We start from the raw sequence: 19,862 nt of genomic DNA on the forward strand, positions 1-19,862 counted from the left end.
TCGATTCGCTCATCTCTAGAAGTAATTTACAAATCTGTTTAACTTTCTGGCACCAGTTGATTAAAAATAATTTGTTTTCCACTGGTGTACCCCTTTAATATTATAGTTGCACACAGATAAGGCACACACAGGGTGTCAGTCACATGATAGTGTATAGTGATTTTTGTCCCATTTTTCTATGATCTTTTTCTTAAATCTTTAAAGGGGTACTCCACTGGAAAACATTGTTTTTAAATCAACTGGTGCCAGAAAGTTAAACAGATTTGTAATTTACTTCTATTTAAAAATGTTAATCATTCCAGCTTATCAGCTGCTGTAGTTCTTTTCTTTTCGAATTTGTTTGCTGTCTGACCACAGTGCTCTCTGCTGACACCAGTAGGAGCAAATCCCCATAGCAAACCTATCCTGCTCTGGACAGTTCCTAAAATGGACAGAGGTGTCAGCAGAGAGCACTGTGGTCAGGCAGAAAGGAAATTCAAAAAGAAAAGAACATCCTGTGGAGCATATAACAGCCAATAAGTACTGGAAGGATTAAGATTTTTAAATAGAAGTAATATACAAATCTGTTTAACTTTCTGGCACCAGTTGATTAAAAAAAATAATGTTTTCCAGCAGAGTACCCCTTTAAGTCTGAATAAAAAACTGGTGCATCTAGTTATCAAGTAGGGAAATGACAGGAATATGGTCACCATTTCATGCGTTTCACTCTTAAACGTCATTTTATTACTATGACAGTTCACATACTCCTTCTGGTGTGTGTATACATGGTATCTTATGTAAGTCAAACAACAAGATGCCAGCATTGCTGGATAACCCACCTTTTCTAAACAGTTAATGTACTGTCTATCGCTCACCGGCAACACAAAGCTTTGTTGCCTGCAATTTTTCATTATAACCATTCTACCCATTGCAGAAGATAAAAGACAAAGCTATGAAGAGCATAAAAACATAGATAATTTGATTTTTTTTTAAAGAAAACTGAAACACTATAATTCAGCTGAAAGATGCCAAACAGGATAATTGTAGATTGTAGAAATGTAGATTACATGTGCAATGTCTGCATGGCTGAGCTCTAATGAATGGCGTGCTCACTGCCTGCATTTTAAGTGTATTATTTGTTTTGTAAAAATGATTTCTTTCAAAAAACATTTTTCTCACATTGTTTTTTTTCAATTCATGTGCAGTAGGTGGGAAAAACTGAATCCCAATGTTGTCAGATGTCTATGCTAACGACAAGAAATATTTGTGTAAAATATATCATTACATCCTAATAGTTTCCATAAAAACTGTTGCTCACTGTCTATTTAGGTTAATCCATCTGTTTAAATAAGATAACCGCTGAGTTATCGGAAGAGAGTCAGACACTTGTAATGTGCAGATTTTGGTCTCTCTGAGATTCGCCACATATATAATCCTGCCTTTGGGGTCTTAAATTCTCCTCAGCAACCAAATAAAACCGAAACAATGTCAGTAAATTTGTAGCCCAAAGGGTCAAGAAAAGAAGCAACTGGTGGAACGCTGCAAACCTCAACAAGACGGAAGTTATAAGAATCTTATACGAATCACTTACTATTGCTGTAAAGATTGGCCAGTAAGGGCTGTAATGCACAGCGCAACATGAGCGCAGAACTGCTAGATTGAGACTGAGCTTTTTGCATAGCTCGGTATGGGGCGGGGTGGACCACATATACCAAAATCACTGGATCGTTCATATGGCCCTTTCTAATGTCATTTATTGGCCACACATTCCGTTTTATACAGGGTGATGTGCAACCGACAAACAATGATTTTTAAACCTGTTAAACCCCACTCCCTCCCCCAAGGAATGAACATATTCTTGTTTATTGGCTGATCCTTGGGTCTATTAGGCTGGTTTCACATATGTCCGGCTAGATCTCGACCCAACTGATGTCATAACAGATGAAAACGTGCATCAGTTGTCATCAGTTGTATGGCATGCGGTGTCCATTGTTTCTGGACGGTGTTCATTGTTTCTGCATTCCCTTGTCCGGAGTAGTCCGGCAAGTCCAACCATCCGGTGTCAAAATTGAGACGCTGGATGATTGTGAACTGCCCCTTTCAAATGAATGGGATCAGTTCTAGCATCAGTTTCCCTCTGGTGCACGATGGAGGGAAACTATGCCGGACTCCTGATATATGTGAACCCAGCCTTACATAGGCCAATATAAGGACATTTGTGAGTGAAACAAAGTGGAAATTATCTCACTTTGCCAAACTCAGGACATTTATGTATTACTTGGATGACTATTTCTCTGCTGCAAAAGCAGCTGTTGGGGCTCTTGGGAGCCAGACATGCAGCAGCCAGCTGATCACTGCTGTAAGTTCCCTATGTACAGGGTTGTCTATTATAAGACATTAAAGAGGTTATATGCAAATAAGGTTTAATCATTGCATAGTGAACAGTTCCGAACTATTTCTCACCATGTTTACAATCTCTGCTGTCAGTGAACAAAACGCTTTTGTACCTCTGAAGGCTGAAAACCAATATGTGTGTAAGTGGGTAAGTAACTGGCTCAGTGATAGGAAACAGAGAGTGGTTATTAATAGTACTTATTCTGATTTGGTGACTGTTACTAGTGGGGTACCAGAGGGGTCCGTCTTGGGTCCTGTCCTATTTAATATATTAATTAATGACGATGTAAGGTTCCATTTTTTCTGTGCATTTATGCTGACAGTTGAATGGGCACTGTCAGATATAAAAACTTTTTAAATTTTGTACGTCATGGCAAAACAATAGTTTTTCTAATATACTTCTTTAAAAAAAATCATATTTTATGAAAGAAAACTGCCTTTGAAAATCCCACCACTAGGGGTCCCTATATCTCCTGGGAAACTGAGTCCCACAGCAGCATGAGCATGTCCAAGGGTCATGGACACGAGATGGATGATTGACAATGCTGAGGGAGGAACACAGCTTGCAGAAACATTGCTGTAACACAGAATTTTACCAAACATGTGCCCCCAGCTGTTGCTAAACTACAACTCCAAGCATGCCTGGACGGTCAAAGGATGTCTGGGCATGCTGGGAGTTGCAGTTTTGCAAAGGCTGTAGGCACACAGCTGAAGGCAACACAGCTGCAAAAAAGAGTTATCCAAACAGTGTACCTCCAACTATTACAAAACAACAAGTCCCTGCATTACAGGACTGCCAAAGGATGATACACATGAATGACATATGAAGATATAATTTATACACTCACCATATTGTCTTTGGTGGTAGAGTACAGGAAATCTCCAATAATCATTGTGTGTGTGTGTGTGTGTGTGTATACAGCATAAAGCCAGAGAGGAAAGGCAGAGCAGGGCTCCCAGGCTTGCTCTGAGAGCAGCAAGTAAGCACAATAAGGGAGGGGGAGGGGTCATCACAGTGCAGGCAAGAGAGGGATATGCCCCCTCCCCCAGAGGATGGAAAATACATTAAGCAGCATTACTATGCTATTTTATGTTAGAGACATAAAAATTATATGTACATGATCAGGATTTTTTTTTTTTTTTTTTGGGATCTGACAGGTACGCTTTAAAAAGTAGCATGGTTGTGCTATGAACATTGTCATTCATTTGTTAAAATCTGGGTGAGGATACTGTATGATCCAGACCTTTTTCTTTACAAGTTCACTTAATTTTCAGATTTGACATCAGAATACATATCTGTTTTACTCATCAATCCTTCTATAAGTGCATTGTTTCTTCTCCAGTCCATTATTCATATTATAAACTCACATATCTTAACTACGCTGACCCGCTTTAAAGCAATTGAACTTCGTTTCACATGTGTGCATTGATATATAGGCATGTAGATGTTCATTTCAGATCACGGACATCAATGTTCAGCAAGCTCCGTCATCACCTGCTCTACACATGATTAGATTTCCATCGGTTGATTCCATTCTTGATCTTTACTTTTTCTTCATTTTCTTCTGTGTCACCTTTTCCCTTAAAGCAGTAAACTCCAAATAATTTATACTTTTTACTAGGAAATCCTAGGTTCCTCACCCCAGGGTCTGTTCCTCCGCACCTTAGCCGTGGATTTACAATGGGGTAGCGGACACTGCCATCACCAAGCCATCCGGCTTCACATCTGTCCAAAAGCTGCAGTTTCCAGGCTGCATAGAGTTGACCAACTTTGGCTACTGTATCACCATTCTTCTCACAGGCTTTGGCTGCCTCTTGAAAAGTCATCTTGTGATATGTCTTCAGGAAATAAACTTTGCCTACAATTTAAAAATGTAAGTACATTATTGTATGTAAGTAAACTGATATATTTCCAATGGAACAGTGTCAAGAGGTTGTTTAATTACCATATGTAGGTCTTTCAGATATGTGCAACTTTTTTTATAACCCAATCTTTTTAACTTTGTGATATAAAGTGCTTTGCAAAGTTTTTACCCCTTGAACTTCTACATTTTGTCATTGTGTAACCAAATTTTAAATGTATTTAATCACAATTTTATGTTATGGACCAACACAAAACAGTCCATTGTTTAGAAATGGGAGAGAAGAGGATATTACATGGATTTTAACCCCCTTAACGACGCAGGTCATAAATGTACGTCCTGGTGAGGTGGTATTTAACGCACCAGGACGTACATTTACGTCCTATACTTAACTGCGAGCATCGGAGCGATGCTCGGGTCATGCGCGGCAGGTCCCGGCTGCTGAAAGCAGCCAGGGACCCGCCGGTAATGGCGGATATCCGCGATTGTGCAGATGTCCCTCATTAATCCCTCAGATGCCGTGATCAATACAGATCACGGCATCTGCAGAAGTGCGGCACTTAATGTGGAAGATCGGATCACCCGCAGCACTGCCGCGGCGATCCGATCATCTGTATTGAAGGACGGAGGTCCCCTCACCTGCCTCCGTCCGTCTCCCGGCATCTTCTCCTCTGGTCTGAGATTGAGAAGACCAGAAGATAGCCGATAACACTGATCAATGCTATGTCCTATACATAGCACTGAACAGTATTTGCAATCAAATGATTGCTATGAATAGTCCCCTAAGGGGACTATTAAAGTGTAAAAATAGAAGTAAAAAAAGGAAAAAGGCAAAGTAAAAAAAATTTGAAAAATCCCCTCCCCCAATAAAAATGTCAATTGTCAGTTTTTCCCCATTTTACCCACAAAAAGTGTAAAAAAAAAAAGTTTTATAAACATATTTGGTATTGCCGCGTGCGTAAATATCCAAACTATTGAAATATAATGTTAATTATCCCATACGGTGAACGGAGTGACTGAAAGAAAAAGTCCAAAATTGCTGCTTTTTTATAACATTTTATTCCCAATTTCTTTTTTATAAAAAATGTATTAAAAGTTTTATATATGCAAATGTGGTATCAAAAAAAATTAGAGATCATGGCGCAAAAAATTTGCCCTCAAACCGCCGCTTATACGTAAAAATGAAAAAGTTATAGGTCATCAAAATAGAGGGGTTTTAAATGCACTAATTTGGTTAAAAAGTTTGCGATTTTTTTTAAGCGGTATAATAATAGAAAAGTATGTAATCATGGGTATCATTTTAATCGTATTGACCCACAGAATAAAGAAAACATGTTTATTTTACCATGAAAATGAAACCTTCCAAAATTTGCTAAATTGCGGTTTTCTTATCAATTTTCCCACACAAATAGTATTTTTTTGGTTGTGCCATACATTTCATGGTAGAATGAGTAATGTTATTACAAAGGACAACTGGTTGTGCAAAAACAAGCCCTCGTACTAGTCTGTGGATGAAAATATAAAAGAGTTATGATTTTTAGAAGGCGAGGAGGAAAAAACGAAAACGTAAAAATAAAATTGCCATTAAGGCTCAAATGGGCTGAGTCCTTAAGGGGTTAAAATTATTTACAAGTAGAAATCTGAAAAGTGTTTAGTGCATAAAGGCCCTCATACCGCCGCTTATACGTAAAAATGAAAAAGTTATAGGTCATCAAACTAGAGGGGTTTTAAATGCACTAATTTGGTTAAAAAGTTTGCAATTTTTTTTAAGCGGTATAATAATAGAAAAGTATGTAATCATGGGTATCATTTTAATCGTATTGACCCACAGAATAAAGAAAACATGTTACTTTGTAGGACCCACAAAGATCAACAGCTGAGGTGGGAGATCAAGGGCTGAGGTTGTGTACTCCACAAATTTGGCCTTTATGGAAAAGCGGCAAGGAGAAAGCCATTGTTGAAAGTGAGCCATAAGAAATCCTGTTTGGAGTTTGGCACAAGTCATCATGTGGAAGAAGGTACTCGGGTCCAATGAGACCAAAATATAACTTTTTTGCCTGAGCGTAAAATGCTGTGTGGCAAAAACCCAACACTGCTGATCACCCTGAGCACACCATCCCCACAGTGAAACATGGTGGTGGTGGTAGCATGATGCTGTAGGGATGCAGGTACAGGGGAAACTCATCAGAATTAATGGAAAGATGGATAGAGCCAAATACAGTGCAATCCTAGAAAAATATCTGATGCAATCTGCAAAATACTTGAGACTGGAATGGAGGTTCATCTTTCAGCAGGACAATGACCCTAAACATACAGCCAGAGCTACAATGGAATGGTTTAGATGACATCATGTTAATGAATCTAATTGAGAATCTATGGCAAGACTTTACAACTGCCTTCACAGACATGTTTGTGTCACAATAAAAGCATTTTTAAAGTACTATGCATGTTGTGTTGATCAATATGATAAAAGTCTGAATACATCTATTTGAATTCCAGTTTGTAACAGTGGCAAAATGGGCAAAAGGTTCAAAGGAGTAAATACTTATGCAAGGTTCTGTACATTAAGCTTTGATTGGTGGTCAGGAGCCACATTCAACTCACACATGCGGCAGAGACATATTAAACATGAAGATAAGAATCATTGAAGGGACATTCCAGTATCCTATTTTTTTATATATATATAGTTTGCTGACCCCCACAGTTCCAGCTCTCACCGCTTGTTGCAAATTCCAAGACAAGTCTTCTCAGCTGGATCTGCCCACTCACCCAATCACTGGCTCCAATGGTGTCCTGACACAGTAAGTAATTGGATGAGCGAGCAGGTGCTGCTCCAATTTTTCACCTCGAAAACAACAAAAAGATTGAGGAGTATCACTAATCCTTGTCTCGAGCAATATGCAAATATTTTATGATGCTGAAATACCCCTTTAAAGGGGTACTCCCCTGGAAAACATTCTTTTTTTTTTTAAATCAACTGGTGCCAGAAAGTTAAACCGATTTGTAAATCACTTTTATTAAAACATCTTAATCCTTCCAGTACTTTTTAGGTGCTGTATACTAAAGAGAAATCCCCAAAAAATGCATTTCCTTTTATGTCATGACCACAGTGCTCTCTGCTGACCCCTGCTGATCATTTTAGGAACTGTCCGGAGCAGGAGAAAATCCCCATAGCAAACATATGCTGCTCTGGACAGTTCCTTAAATGGACAGCAGAGGTCAGCAGAGAGCACTGTGGTCATGACATCAGAGGAAATGCATTTCTTTTTTGGATTTCTCTTTAGTATACAGCCCCTAAAAAGTACTGGAAGGATTAAGATTTTTTAATAGAAGTGATTTACAAATCTGTTAAACTTTCTGGCACCAGTTGATTTAAAAAAAAAAGTTTTCACAGGAGTACCCCTTTAAGTTGTACATATTTGCAGATATTTTAGTGTGAAATTGGACGCCTTGAAATTATACTACCCACATTGGCAATATACTGTAATGTACCTTCAGCTTGACTGCTCCCCCCCCCCCCCTTTCCATTTTGCCTCAGCTCCTCTGTCTTCCCCATGACTACTCTCTACATGGCTTGCTTCCCTGACCAGTTGAAGAGCACAATCTTTTTGGAAAGGCAACTCACTAAACTACTGTATATATTTTTTCATCTACCGTGAAAAGACATAGGAGAACAAATATATACAGTATATATATATATATATATATATATATATATATATATATATATATATATAAACTTATAAACTTTTCCAGTGACAGGCATAACATTTCCCTTTCATATCGACAAATATTTTTCTGCAGAAGCTTTTATATGTTTGACATAACATTGTTGACCCCAACAGTGCATTAAGAATATTAAAAGCAGTGGCACAAAGGATGGGCCCTACAAATAAAAAAGAATTTGGAACCCCCCCCCCCCCCCCAAAAAAAAAAAAAGTTTTTGTCACACAGAAAGGATGGACCACGTGTTTTTATCCCCTCCACACCCTTTCTCTGATACAGAAAGTTACAGTTTTCCAACATGTTTGTAGGGGGAAGACTGGCATGGGTTGTCGCAACCCAAAAGAAAAGATGTTGGGACCAACTAGGACTTGGCATTACTCTCTCCAAGGGTCTTATGGCAGATGCGTGGTCTGCTTATAAAGTATAAAAAGTCTAATTGGAGTTATTTGACCAATATAAAAGCGCTTGACCTTTAGGATTGTTGACCTGAGTGTTTTGTAATAGTCTAGTGATGTTCTTAATTTACAACAGGCTATAAGGTTGTGAAAGGAAAATGTACCATTAAGATTGGATGTAAAACAGAAAGCATCATAGCGCTCATCATCCTTGTGTCTGTAGCCATAGTTTCTAACACCAGTAGGGGTGTCTTTTTTACCGCATTCTTCACGAGGTTTGGAGATTGGATACTGCACTGAGCCATCATGCAGCCATCCTGCATTACACCAGTCCAGTCCATTAAGCCAGGCCTCATGAAGCTGGTCATATGAAGCTAGAATACCATCCTGTTGCTTACAAGCCTGTTCCGCGTCATGAAAGTTCATTTTGTACCGGCCCAGTCGTGGATAGTAAGGAAAGATTACACCTAAAATTAAGGAAAAATGTGGAATGGTAAAATCAATTTGTGATAGTGAACAGTGGTTACATATAGTTTATAAAATATACATTTGTTTTGAGGAAAATTATTTTACCTTCTAAATCCAGTTTTACTGTCCCTGTATCGTCTTCTAATTCATTGGTCACTTCACATTCATACCTTCCATAATCATCTAGCGTAACATTGTGGATGATCAGTGAAGCATCTCCTGGGTCATGCTCTTGAAGATACACACGGTTCTTATAGGAGCCAAATCCTCTGCTTTCTTCCCCCAGAGCTACAAACACATCAATGAAGGATGCCGGATCACTGATCTTGGACCACTTAATGCGTACTGGTGCAGGATCCTCTCCAGAATGTTCATAGTGGTATCGGCATGGAAGAATAATGGAGCCACCCCGGTGTGTGGTCACTATACCTGGAGCTGTCTGTACAATCACTTCACCAGTCTCACCCTCTGAGATTATTATTATTATGGAGGGAAAAGAAATGAAAATTGGATTTAATTGGTATATATGTCTTACACTTCATTATATATGTGTTTTATACATTTATTAAACACATTTGGGCCCTGCTCAAAAAGGCGTATGATGTGATTGCAACCTAAATGACATGTGCAACAAATTACAGCAGCATTCTGACATTAAGTAAGCCAACAAATACAGTAGTCCCTCAAGTTACAATATTTATTGGTTCCAGGACAACCATTGTATGTTGAAACCATTGTATGTTGAGACCATAACTCTATGGAAACCTGGTAATTGGTTCTGAAGCCACCAAAATGTCATCCAAAAATAGGAAAAAGTGAGGATTAAAGAAAAATAAGTAAGGATTACAAGCAAGTCCTTATAAAAGTAAGAACTAGCTGCTGGAAGCTGTAAATCACTGTCTATGTAGAGGACAGGAGCTTCTTCAGGGTCCTGTACAGTACACGCAATGTACTAAAAAAAAGTAAAATGGAGACGCCCTTGGTGTCCAAAGGAGAAGCTAACTGTGGCACAGGTTAAGAGTACTACAGAACATGTAATACCTCCCTGTGCTTTAAGGAAGTGCTACCAGACAGGAATTCAGTGCATACACTTCAGTATTTAACACTAAAATTCTATTATAATTGGTCAATTCTTTCAGCCATTGACACGTTTCACAGATCTGGACTGTCCGTAGCATTGTATGTGGAGTCTGGTTTCATGTTACAATGGTCCACAGCAGCGGTCGGACACCCCAAGATCCGAAACTTATCCCCTATCCTTAGGAAGTTTTCTTATCCCGGATTACTACTTTAACCCCTTAAGGACTCAGGGTTTTTCAGTTTTTGCACTTTCGTTTTTTCCTCCTTACCTTTTAAAAATCATAATCTTTCAATTTTCCACCTAAAAATCCATATTATGGCTTATTTTTTGCATCACCAATTCTACTTTGCAGTGACATCAGTCATTTTACCCAAAAATTCACGGCGAAACGGAAAAAAAAATCATTGTGTGACAAAATCGAAGAAAAAACGCCATTTTGTAACTTTTGAGGGCTTCCGTTTCTACGCAGTGCATATTTCGGTAAAAATTACACCTTATCATTATTATCTAGGTCCATACAGTTAAAATGATACCCTACTTAAAAAGGTTTGATTTTGTAGTACTTCTGGAAAAAATCATAACTACATGCAGGAAAATTTACACGTTTAAAAATGTCATCTTCTGACCCCTATAACTTTTTTATTTTTCCATGTACAGGGCGGTATGGGGGCTCATTTTTTGCGCCGTGATCTGAAGTTTTTATCGGTATGATTTTTGTTTTGATCGGACTTTTTGATCACTTTTTATTCATTTTTTAATGGTATAAAAAGTGACCAAAAATAAGCTTTTTTTGAATTTGGAATTTTTTTGCGCGTACGCCATTGACTGTGTGGTTTAATTAATGATATATTTTTTATAGTTCGGACATTTACGCACGCGGCGATACCACATATGTTTATTTTTATTTTTTTACACTGTTTTATTTTTTTATGGGAAAAGGGGGGTGATTCAAACTTTTATTAGGGAAGGGGTTAAATGACCTTTATTAACACTTTTTTTTTACTTTTATTTTGCAGTGTTATAGGTCCCATAGGGACCTATAACACTGCACACACTGATCTCTTGCACAGATCACTTGCGTGTATTAACACGCCTGTGATCAGTGTTATCGGCGATTGACTGCTCCTGCCTGGATCTCAGGCACGGAGCAGTCATTCGTCGATCGGACACCGAGGAGGCAGGTAAGGGCCCTCCCGGTGTCCTGTAAGCTGTTCGGGACGCCACGATTTCACCGTGGCGGTCCCGAACAGCCTGACTGAGCAGCCGGGTCACTTTCACTTTAGAAGCGGCGGTCAGCTTTGACCGCCGCTTCTAAAGGGTTAATACCGCACATCACCATGATCGGCGATGTGTGGTATTAGCCGCGGGTCCCGGCCGTTGATGAGTGCCGGCACCAACGTGATATGATGCGGGATCGCGGCGCGATCCCCCTTTATATCGCGGGAGCCGGCGCAGGACGTAAATATACGTCTTGGGTCGTTAAGGGGTTAATGGTAGGCAGACAATGTAATAGAGCAGCAGGAAATGCTAGCTGAATGCTTGGGTGTATAGGGTGAGGTATTAGCAGTAGAAAGTGGGAAGTGTTTTTTCCACTGTACAGAGCACTGGTGAGATCTTACTTGAAGTATTGTGTGCAGTACTGGATACCGTGGGGGAGATTTATCAAAACCTGTGCAGAGGAAAAGTTACCCAGTTGCCCATAGCAACCAACCAGCTTGCTTCTTTCATTTTTAACAAGGCCTCTGCAAAATGAAATAAGCATCTGATTGGTTGCTATGGGCAACTGGACAACTTTTCCTTTGCAGGTTCTCCCGTATGTCCAGATATGGAGGTTTATCAAAACCTGTGCATCAAATTCCATAGATGTATATATGTGCATAAGTTTTATAAGCTTTATTATAATTTTTTTATTATTTTTAATTAAAAGTTATACATTTTAAACTATTTTACTATCAATTGTACTATTCTACCCTATGCAAGGGCCCTGCAGGGGTAGATAGTCACTATATTATAAATAAATATTGAAATATATTGAATTCTCCTAAATCACTTATTTACCACCCATACACTATCCACTCACATCACCCAATCACTTATTGTAATTTCTACTTAATATTTATACACATTTTCTACATACACATATACTCAGGTGATATACCTGGATATATATATATATATATATATATATATATATATATATATATATCACATCCTTTTCTTTCACCTTACACCACCAACACATAAATCAATTTATTTACAACTATTTAGTGTTTAACTAACTATATAAGTCCAGATTTGAGAAAATACGCAATCAGTATATATATCCATATATACACCTCTTCTAAATTCCATAGATGATGGGCTATGGTGTCAGATCCTTTTGGCGCTAATATAGTCTGTCGGGAATCACAACAGCCTTAAAGCGCGGTTCATATATATTGCTAGACCATTCTACGGCTTAACGCCTTGATAATTAGCCTTGTGGATCTGTGTAAATTGCATTTCTTTATAACCAAGTTTTTATTTGGAAGGGGGGAGGGGATGGGTTTGTTTACTTCTATTATTTGTTGTTATATTACACTCTGTGGATGCTACTTGCTGTTACTCTGGGGGATTGTCTTCAGCTACTCCTTTTCTAGGTAAAATGTTAAAATAATAATAAAAGTATATAAAAAAAAAATTTATAAATACATGTGCAAAGGAAAAATTGACAAGTTGCCTATAGCAACCAATCAGATAAATTCTTAAAAAGGCCTCTGAAATGGCTTTGATGAGGGGGCAATGAAAGCAATAAGCGCATTATTATTATATATTATTATTATTATTGTATACAAATGGAGCTATGTCTGAAAATTTGGGAATTTCTAATGGGACCCGACAGGGTTGTCCCCTATCCCCTTTAATTTTTGTTTTATCAATAGAACCCTTAGCTCAACTCATCAGAACCAGTCCAAAGATATCTGGTGTTAAAATAGGTCCATCAATTCATACAATCTTCTTTATATGCAGATGATATTATTTTGACATTAGAGAACCCAGCAAAATCTATAGAAATAGTACTAAATTTGTTATCAAATTTCAGCATGGTTTCATACTACGCATTAAACAAATTTAAATCGCAAGCTCTCCCGATCAATCTCACAAAAACAATGGAAACTTCTCTTAAACTCTTATATCAATTAGATTGGCAGACAACACAAATTAAATACTTAGGAATTCAGATAACAAAATCTTTTCATTTATTATATAAGATCAACTATATACCATTCCTCAAACAACTGCACTATGAACTGGAACAATACAAGAAAGTGGAGGTTTCATGGCTGGGAAGAATTGCGGCCTTTAAAATGATGCTGTTGCCAAAGCTTCTTTTTTTGTACCGGTCGCTCCCAATCATGATTCCAATCACCTTTTTTAAGAAAGTAAAGATTATGATTTATAGATACATTTGGTTAAACTATAAATCGAGAATAAATTATTCACTAATGACTAAGAATAGAGCCGTAGGGGGATTGGGCCTACCCGATATTTGTCATTATTATATTGCATCTGTAGTAGCACAGACTAAGGCATGGTGGACACGTTCTTATGAGATCCATTAGGTACAGATTGAACAAACATATGTTAAAAATAGAGATACTCGCTGTTTGTTCTTCATCCCATTTTGGAATAGAGGAAAAATTATAGATATGAACTCCACTAATGCAAAATGGCATACGATGTTGGAATCTATGTCATAAACTAGGAGGACAAATCTCACTAGGACAGGGGTCTCAAACTCCCGGCCCGAGGGCCATTTGCGGCCCGCGGAACGAAAGTTTGTGGCCTGCGCCAGGTATGTAGTGAAGAAAACTGTGTCTTGAAGCAGTTCTGTGTACTGAGCAGAGACTGCACATGCCCCCCCATCAACCAATCACAGTGTCTCAGCACTCAGCACAGTGACTCAGCACTTTCCTCAGCTATTCGGGACACAGAACGCTTCAAGACACAGTTTTCTTCACTACTCCGGAGAGGAGAAGCGCAGTGCAGGACAGGTAAGGTTGTCTATGTGTGTGTGTGTCTGTCTGTCTGTCTGCGTGTGTGTGTCTGTCTATGTGTGTGTGTGTGTCTGTCTGTCTGCGTGTGTGAGTCTGTCTGTCTATGTGTGTTTGTCTGTCTGTCTGTCTGCGTGTGTGTGTCTGTCTGTCTATGTGTGTGTGCATGTGTGTGTGTGTGTGTGTGTGGGTGGGTGGGTGTCTCTCTGTCTGCTTGTGTGTGTGTGTGTCAGTCTGTCTATGTGTGTGTGCATGTGTGGGTGTCTGTCTGCTTGTGTCTATGTGTGTGTGTGTGCATGTGTGTGTCTGTCTATGTGTGTGTGTGCATGTGTATGTGTCTGCGTGTGTGTGTGCATGTGTGTGTGTCTGTCTATGTGTGTGTGCATGTATGGGTGTCTGTCTGTCTATGTGTGTGTGCATGTGTATGTGTGTCTGTCTATGTATATGCATGTGTGTGTGTCTGTCTGTGTGTGTGTGTCTGTGTGTGTGAGTCAGGGGGGAGGCGGGTAATTGAAAATGCTACCTAATGTGGGGAACCTGCTACTACTTAATGTGGGGAACCTGCTACTATCTATTGTGGGGAACCTGCTACTACCTAATGTGGGAAACCTGCTTCTACCTAATGTGGGGACCCTGCTTCTACCTAATGTGGGGAACCTGCTTCTACCTAATGTGGGGAACCTGCTTCTACCTAATGTGGGGAACCAGCTACTACCTAATGTAGGGAACCTGCTACTACCTAATGTGGGGAACCTGCTATTACCTAATGTTGGGAACCTGCTTCTACCTAATGTGGGGAACCTGCTGCCTACCTAATGTGGGGAACCTGCTACTACCTAATGTGGAGAACCTGCTTCTATCTAATGTTGGGAACCTGCTTCTACCTAATGTGGGGAACCTACTTCTACCTTATGTGGGGAACCTGCTTCTACCTAATGTGGGGAACCTGCTTCTACCTAATGTGGGGAACCTGCTTCTACCTAATGTGGGGGACCTGCTACTACCTAATGTGCGGAACCTGCTACTACCTAATGTGGGGAACCTGCTTCTAACTAATGTTGGGAACCTGCTTCTACCTAATGTGGGGAACCTGCTTCTACCTAATGTTGGGAACCTGCTTCTACCTAATGTGGGGACCCTGCTGCCTACCTAATGTGGGGAACTTGCTGCCTACCTAATGTGGGGAACCCGCTGCTACCTAATGTGGGGAACCCGCTGCTACCTAATGTGGGGAACCTGCTGCCTACCTAATGTGGGGAACCTGCTGCCTACCTAATGTGGGGAACCTGCTTCTACCTAATGTGGGGAACCTGCTACTACCTAATGTGGGGAACCTGCTGCCTACCTAATGTTGGGAACCTGCTACTACCTAATGTGGGGAACCTGCTTCTACCTAATGTGGGGTACCTGCTTCTACCTAATGTGGGGAACCTGCTTCTACCTAATGTGGGGAACCTGCTTCTACCTAATGTTGGGAACCTGCTTCTACCTAATGTGGGGAACCTGCTGCCTATCTAATGTGGGGAACCTGCTACTACCTAATGTGGAGAAACACAACATAAACATAAATGCACTGGTGTGGTGGATGTAACAATGACATTAGCTAACCCTCAAAACTGATGTAAAATTGAGACATTAGCCAGTATATCCTTATATGAAGGACATACCTGAGCCCGCATACCACGCCAAGGTTTCTCAAGTGATGCGGGACCTAACCTAAACCTGCCTGTGCATGATAAGCAAGAAAACAGGGGCAAATGCGCAATTACAAAAGCCCCGCATCACTTGAGAAACCTTGGCGTGATATGCGGGCTCAGGTATGTCCTTCATATAAGGATATACTGGCTAATGTCTCAATTTTACATCAGTTTTGAGGGTTAGCTAATGTCATTGTTACATCCACCACACCAGTGCATTTATGTTTATGTTGTGTTTCTGTACTTCTCTATGTTCACATCCACACACCTATTCATCGGGTACGGATGATATATGTTGGTCCTTGTGGTTGGTTGCAGACATCCTCCATTGTATGCATTTTTTGCTGGGGATTGCCCATAGCAACGGACCACAAGTGCAGGACTTGCTATTCCCTATAAATGCACACCAGCATTTGGGCTCGAGCACTTCCTGACATTTGAGTACACGTTCTTGTTGTGTTTGTTTTGTAATAATATACCAATGCGCCTTTATTATCATGTATAGGTAGCATTTAGATGCACCTGTGAGGCCGGCAATTCATCAGCCTACTTAGGTGGGGCTTATAGCCTGCTTCCTCCCTCCCATTGTTTGTGTGACCACACACTGGAGTTGACACTGGGAGCAGTCTGTAAGTCGGACCAAAAGCTTTTGTAATTGCGCATTTTCCCCTGTTTTCTTGCTTATCATGCACAGGCAGGTTTAGGTTAGGTCCCGCATCACTTGAGAAACCTTGGCGTGGTATGCGGGCTCAGGTATGTCCTTCATATAAGGATATACTGGCTAAAGTCTCAATTTTACATCAGTTTTGAGGGTTAGCTAATGTCATTGTTACATCCACCACACCAGTGCATTTATGTTTATGTTGTGTTTCTGTACTTCTCTATGTTCACATCCACACACCCATTCATCGGGTATGGATGATATATGTTGGTCCTTGTGGTTGGTTGCAGACATCCTCCATTGTATGCATTTTTTGCTGGGGATTGCCCATAGCAACAGACCACAAGTGCAGGACTTGCTATTCCTTATAAATGCACACCAGCATTTGGGCTCGAGCACTTCCTGACATTTGAGACCACGTTCTTGTTGTGTTTCTAATGTGGAGAACCTGCTTCTACCTAATGTTGGGAACCTGCTTCTACCTAATGTGGAGAACCTGCTTCTACCTAATGTGGGGAACCTACTTCTACCTAATGTGGGGAACCTGCTTCTACCTAATGTGGGGAACCTGCTTCTACCTAATGTGGGGAACCTGCTACTACCTAATGTGGGGAACCTGCTACTACCTAATGTGGGGAACCTGCTTCTACCTAATGTTGGGAACCTGCTTCCACCTAATGTGGGGATCCTGCTGCCTACCTAATGTGGAGAACTTGCTGCCCACCTAATGTGGGGAACCTGCTGCCTACCTAATGTTGGGGACCTGCTTCTACCTAATGTGGGGAACCTGCTACTACCTAATGTGGGGAACCTGCTGCCTACCTAATGTGGGGAACCTGATGCCTACCTAATGTGGGGAACCTGCTGTCTACCTAATGTGGGGAACCCCCAGAAGTAGCACCCCCATCATCTGTCAGCTCATGCTATTACCACACGGGGTAGGGGGAATGGGGGGGTTGCTGGTGGATGATGGGGGTGCTACTGCTGGTGGAGGGTGTTGCTGGTGGATGATGAGGGGGGTATGATGAGGGCATTATATTTAATGGGCACATGCGGCCCAGCCTCACCTAGCTGCTACCTCCAGTGGCCCCCGGATAATTTGAGTTTGAGATCCCTGCACTAGGATATAAAGAATACACACCATTGCAATTTCTATCATATAATATTGAGGAGTTAGATCTGCGGGAATGGGAGAAGAAAGGCATAGTGCAAATTACTCAATTATACATAAAAAATAATATAATACCATTTACAGAATTACAGAAGAAATTTGATTTACCATCACGGGAACTCTTTAGATATCTTAGAGTTAGGCATTATTTGGAGGTGAGTAATCCCTCCCCACACTATTGTTGCCCATCTTTATTTTCTTATTTTAACAATTCAACAACTAAAGGATTAAGGCAGATTTATGGGGTAATGAATAACCGTTCAATATTCCAACATATAGGACCATATTTACAATGGGAAAAGGATTTGGCACAAAAATATACGGATCAAGAATGGATTTATGCAATGAACTTGACCCACTCCTCACTGCTGGCAGTATCACATAAAGAAGCTATTGCTAAAACCAACTTACGCTGGTACTATGTATCAGAAAGGCTCCACAAGATGTTCCCTCTCAATTCAGAAGAGTGTTGGTGCAATTGTGGGAAGATAGGGTCTCTCATACACATTTTATGGCAATGTCCAAAAACCCACAGAGTGGAATCACTTTTAATGAATGTTACCCATATTTCAATTAATCTGTCACCACAAAGAGCGTTGCTATTATTACAAACCCAAGTCTATCCAGTGGGGATGCGATTTTTGATTTGTAAAATTTTGGTAATAGCTATATTAGCTCTCTGTAGATATTGGAAGCAAGTAGAAGTTCCAAAATTAGAAGAAGTTGTTAATTTGGTACAGCATTGTTATAAATTTAAAGAAATAATAGCGATAGGTAGGAACGAATCAAGAATGGATTTATGCAATGAACTTGACCCACTCCTCACTGCTGGCAGTATCACATAAAGAAGCTATTGCTAAAACCAACTTACGCTGGTACTATGTATCAGAAAGGCTCCACAAGATGTTCCCTCTCAATTCAGAAGAGTGTTGGTGCAATTGTGGGAAGATAGGGTCTCTCATACACATTTTATGGCAATGTCCAAAAACCCACAGAGTGGAATCACTTTTAATGAATGTTACCCATATTTCAATTAATCTGTCACCACAAAGAGCCTTGCTATTATTACAAACCCAAGTCTATCCAGTGGGGATGCGATTTTTGATTTGTAAAATTTTGGTAATAGCTATATTAGCTCTCTGTAGATATTGGAAGCAAGTAGAAGTTCCAAAATTAGAAGAAGTTGTTAATTTGGTACAGCATTGTTATAAATTTAAAGAAATAATAGCGATAGGTAGGAACGAATGTACAACATTTCATCAGAAATGGGCACTATGGAAAGAATTCAAGGAGAAACAGAGAGTTCTTACTAAAATACAGGAATGTATAGAAACGTATAGAACTAGATAATATTAATAAAATAATAAACACACCAGACGGAAACGGATAATAAGATATAGGAAGAAGGGGGCACCACTGTATGAGAGATGATTGGGTGAATGAATAGGTATATATGTTTTATATGTAATTGTTAAAGTTGCGAACTATGTAAATTTGCAGTTTTTGTAAAATGTTAAATGTACAGACAGGGCCGGCCTTAGGTGTTCAGGCGCCCTGTGCAAGCTAACCTTGTGGCACCCCCCCCTCCATAAACGTACACAAAGAGGAAAATAATCTTTGTGACAAATATATATTTTTATATCTAATCAGTCCCCTGCCCCTTAATCAGTCCCATGTCCCCCTTCACCAGTCCCCTGCCCCCCTTAATCAGATGCAGTATAATTCCCCCACATTAGGTGTAGTATAGTTCCCCCACATTAGGTGCAGTATAGTTCCCCACATTAGGTGCAGTATAGTTCCCCCACATTAGGTGCAGTATAGCTCTCCACATTAGGTGCAGTATAGTTTACCCCACATTAGGTGCAGTATAGTTCCCCACATTAGGTGTAGTATAGTTCCCCACATTAGGTGCAGTATAGTTTCCCCACATTAGGTGCAGTATAGTTCCCCCACATTGGTGCCATATAGTTCCCCACTGTCAGGGTCCGGACTAGCGGCTGATGAAAACACTAGAGGTGGATCCTCTGTGCCAGAGAGGCGATGACGCGGGTCGTACTGGGAAATCGGTTCTAAGCAGTTACTGGTGTTCACCAGAGCCCGCCGCAAAGCGGGATGGACTTGCTGCGGCGGTAACTACCAGATCGTGTTCCCCAGTAGTGACTCGACCTCTCTGACAGCTGAGACTGGCGCGGTACACAAGGACTAGACAGAGGCGAGGTCAGACATAGCAGAAGGTCAGGGCAGGCAACGAGGTTCGTAGTCAGGGGCAACAGCAGAAGGTCTGGGTACACAAGCTAGGGAACACACTATAACGCTTTCTCAGGGCACAAGGCAACAATATCCGGCAGGGACAGGAAGGGGAAGTGGGTTAATATAGTGTGGGGAAGTGATTGA

General features: G+C 40.4%; 1 protein-coding gene across 1 annotated transcript in view; it reads right to left on the reverse strand.

The window, feature by feature from the left end:
- Nucleotides 1-355: 355 nt before the first annotated feature.
- HAPLN4 (hyaluronan and proteoglycan link protein 4) overlaps nucleotides 356-19,862 on the reverse strand; it is a 31,380-nt gene continuing 11,873 nt past the window's right edge. The window contains exons 3-5 of the mRNA XM_056518205.1: nucleotides 8,930-9,292; nucleotides 8,521-8,823; nucleotides 356-4,232 (exon numbers count right to left, since the gene is read on the reverse strand). Of these exons, the coding sequence (XP_056374180.1) occupies nucleotides 3,874-4,232; nucleotides 8,521-8,823; nucleotides 8,930-9,292 (1,025 nt within the window). The 3' untranslated portion in view covers nucleotides 356-3,873. The remainder of the gene's footprint in view (nucleotides 4,233-8,520; nucleotides 8,824-8,929; nucleotides 9,293-19,862) is intronic.

Source organism: Hyla sarda, chromosome 1 (assembly GCF_029499605.1).
Source record: "Hyla sarda isolate aHylSar1 chromosome 1, aHylSar1.hap1, whole genome shotgun sequence".
NCBI lineage: Eukaryota > Metazoa > Chordata > Amphibia > Anura > Hylidae > Hyla > Hyla sarda.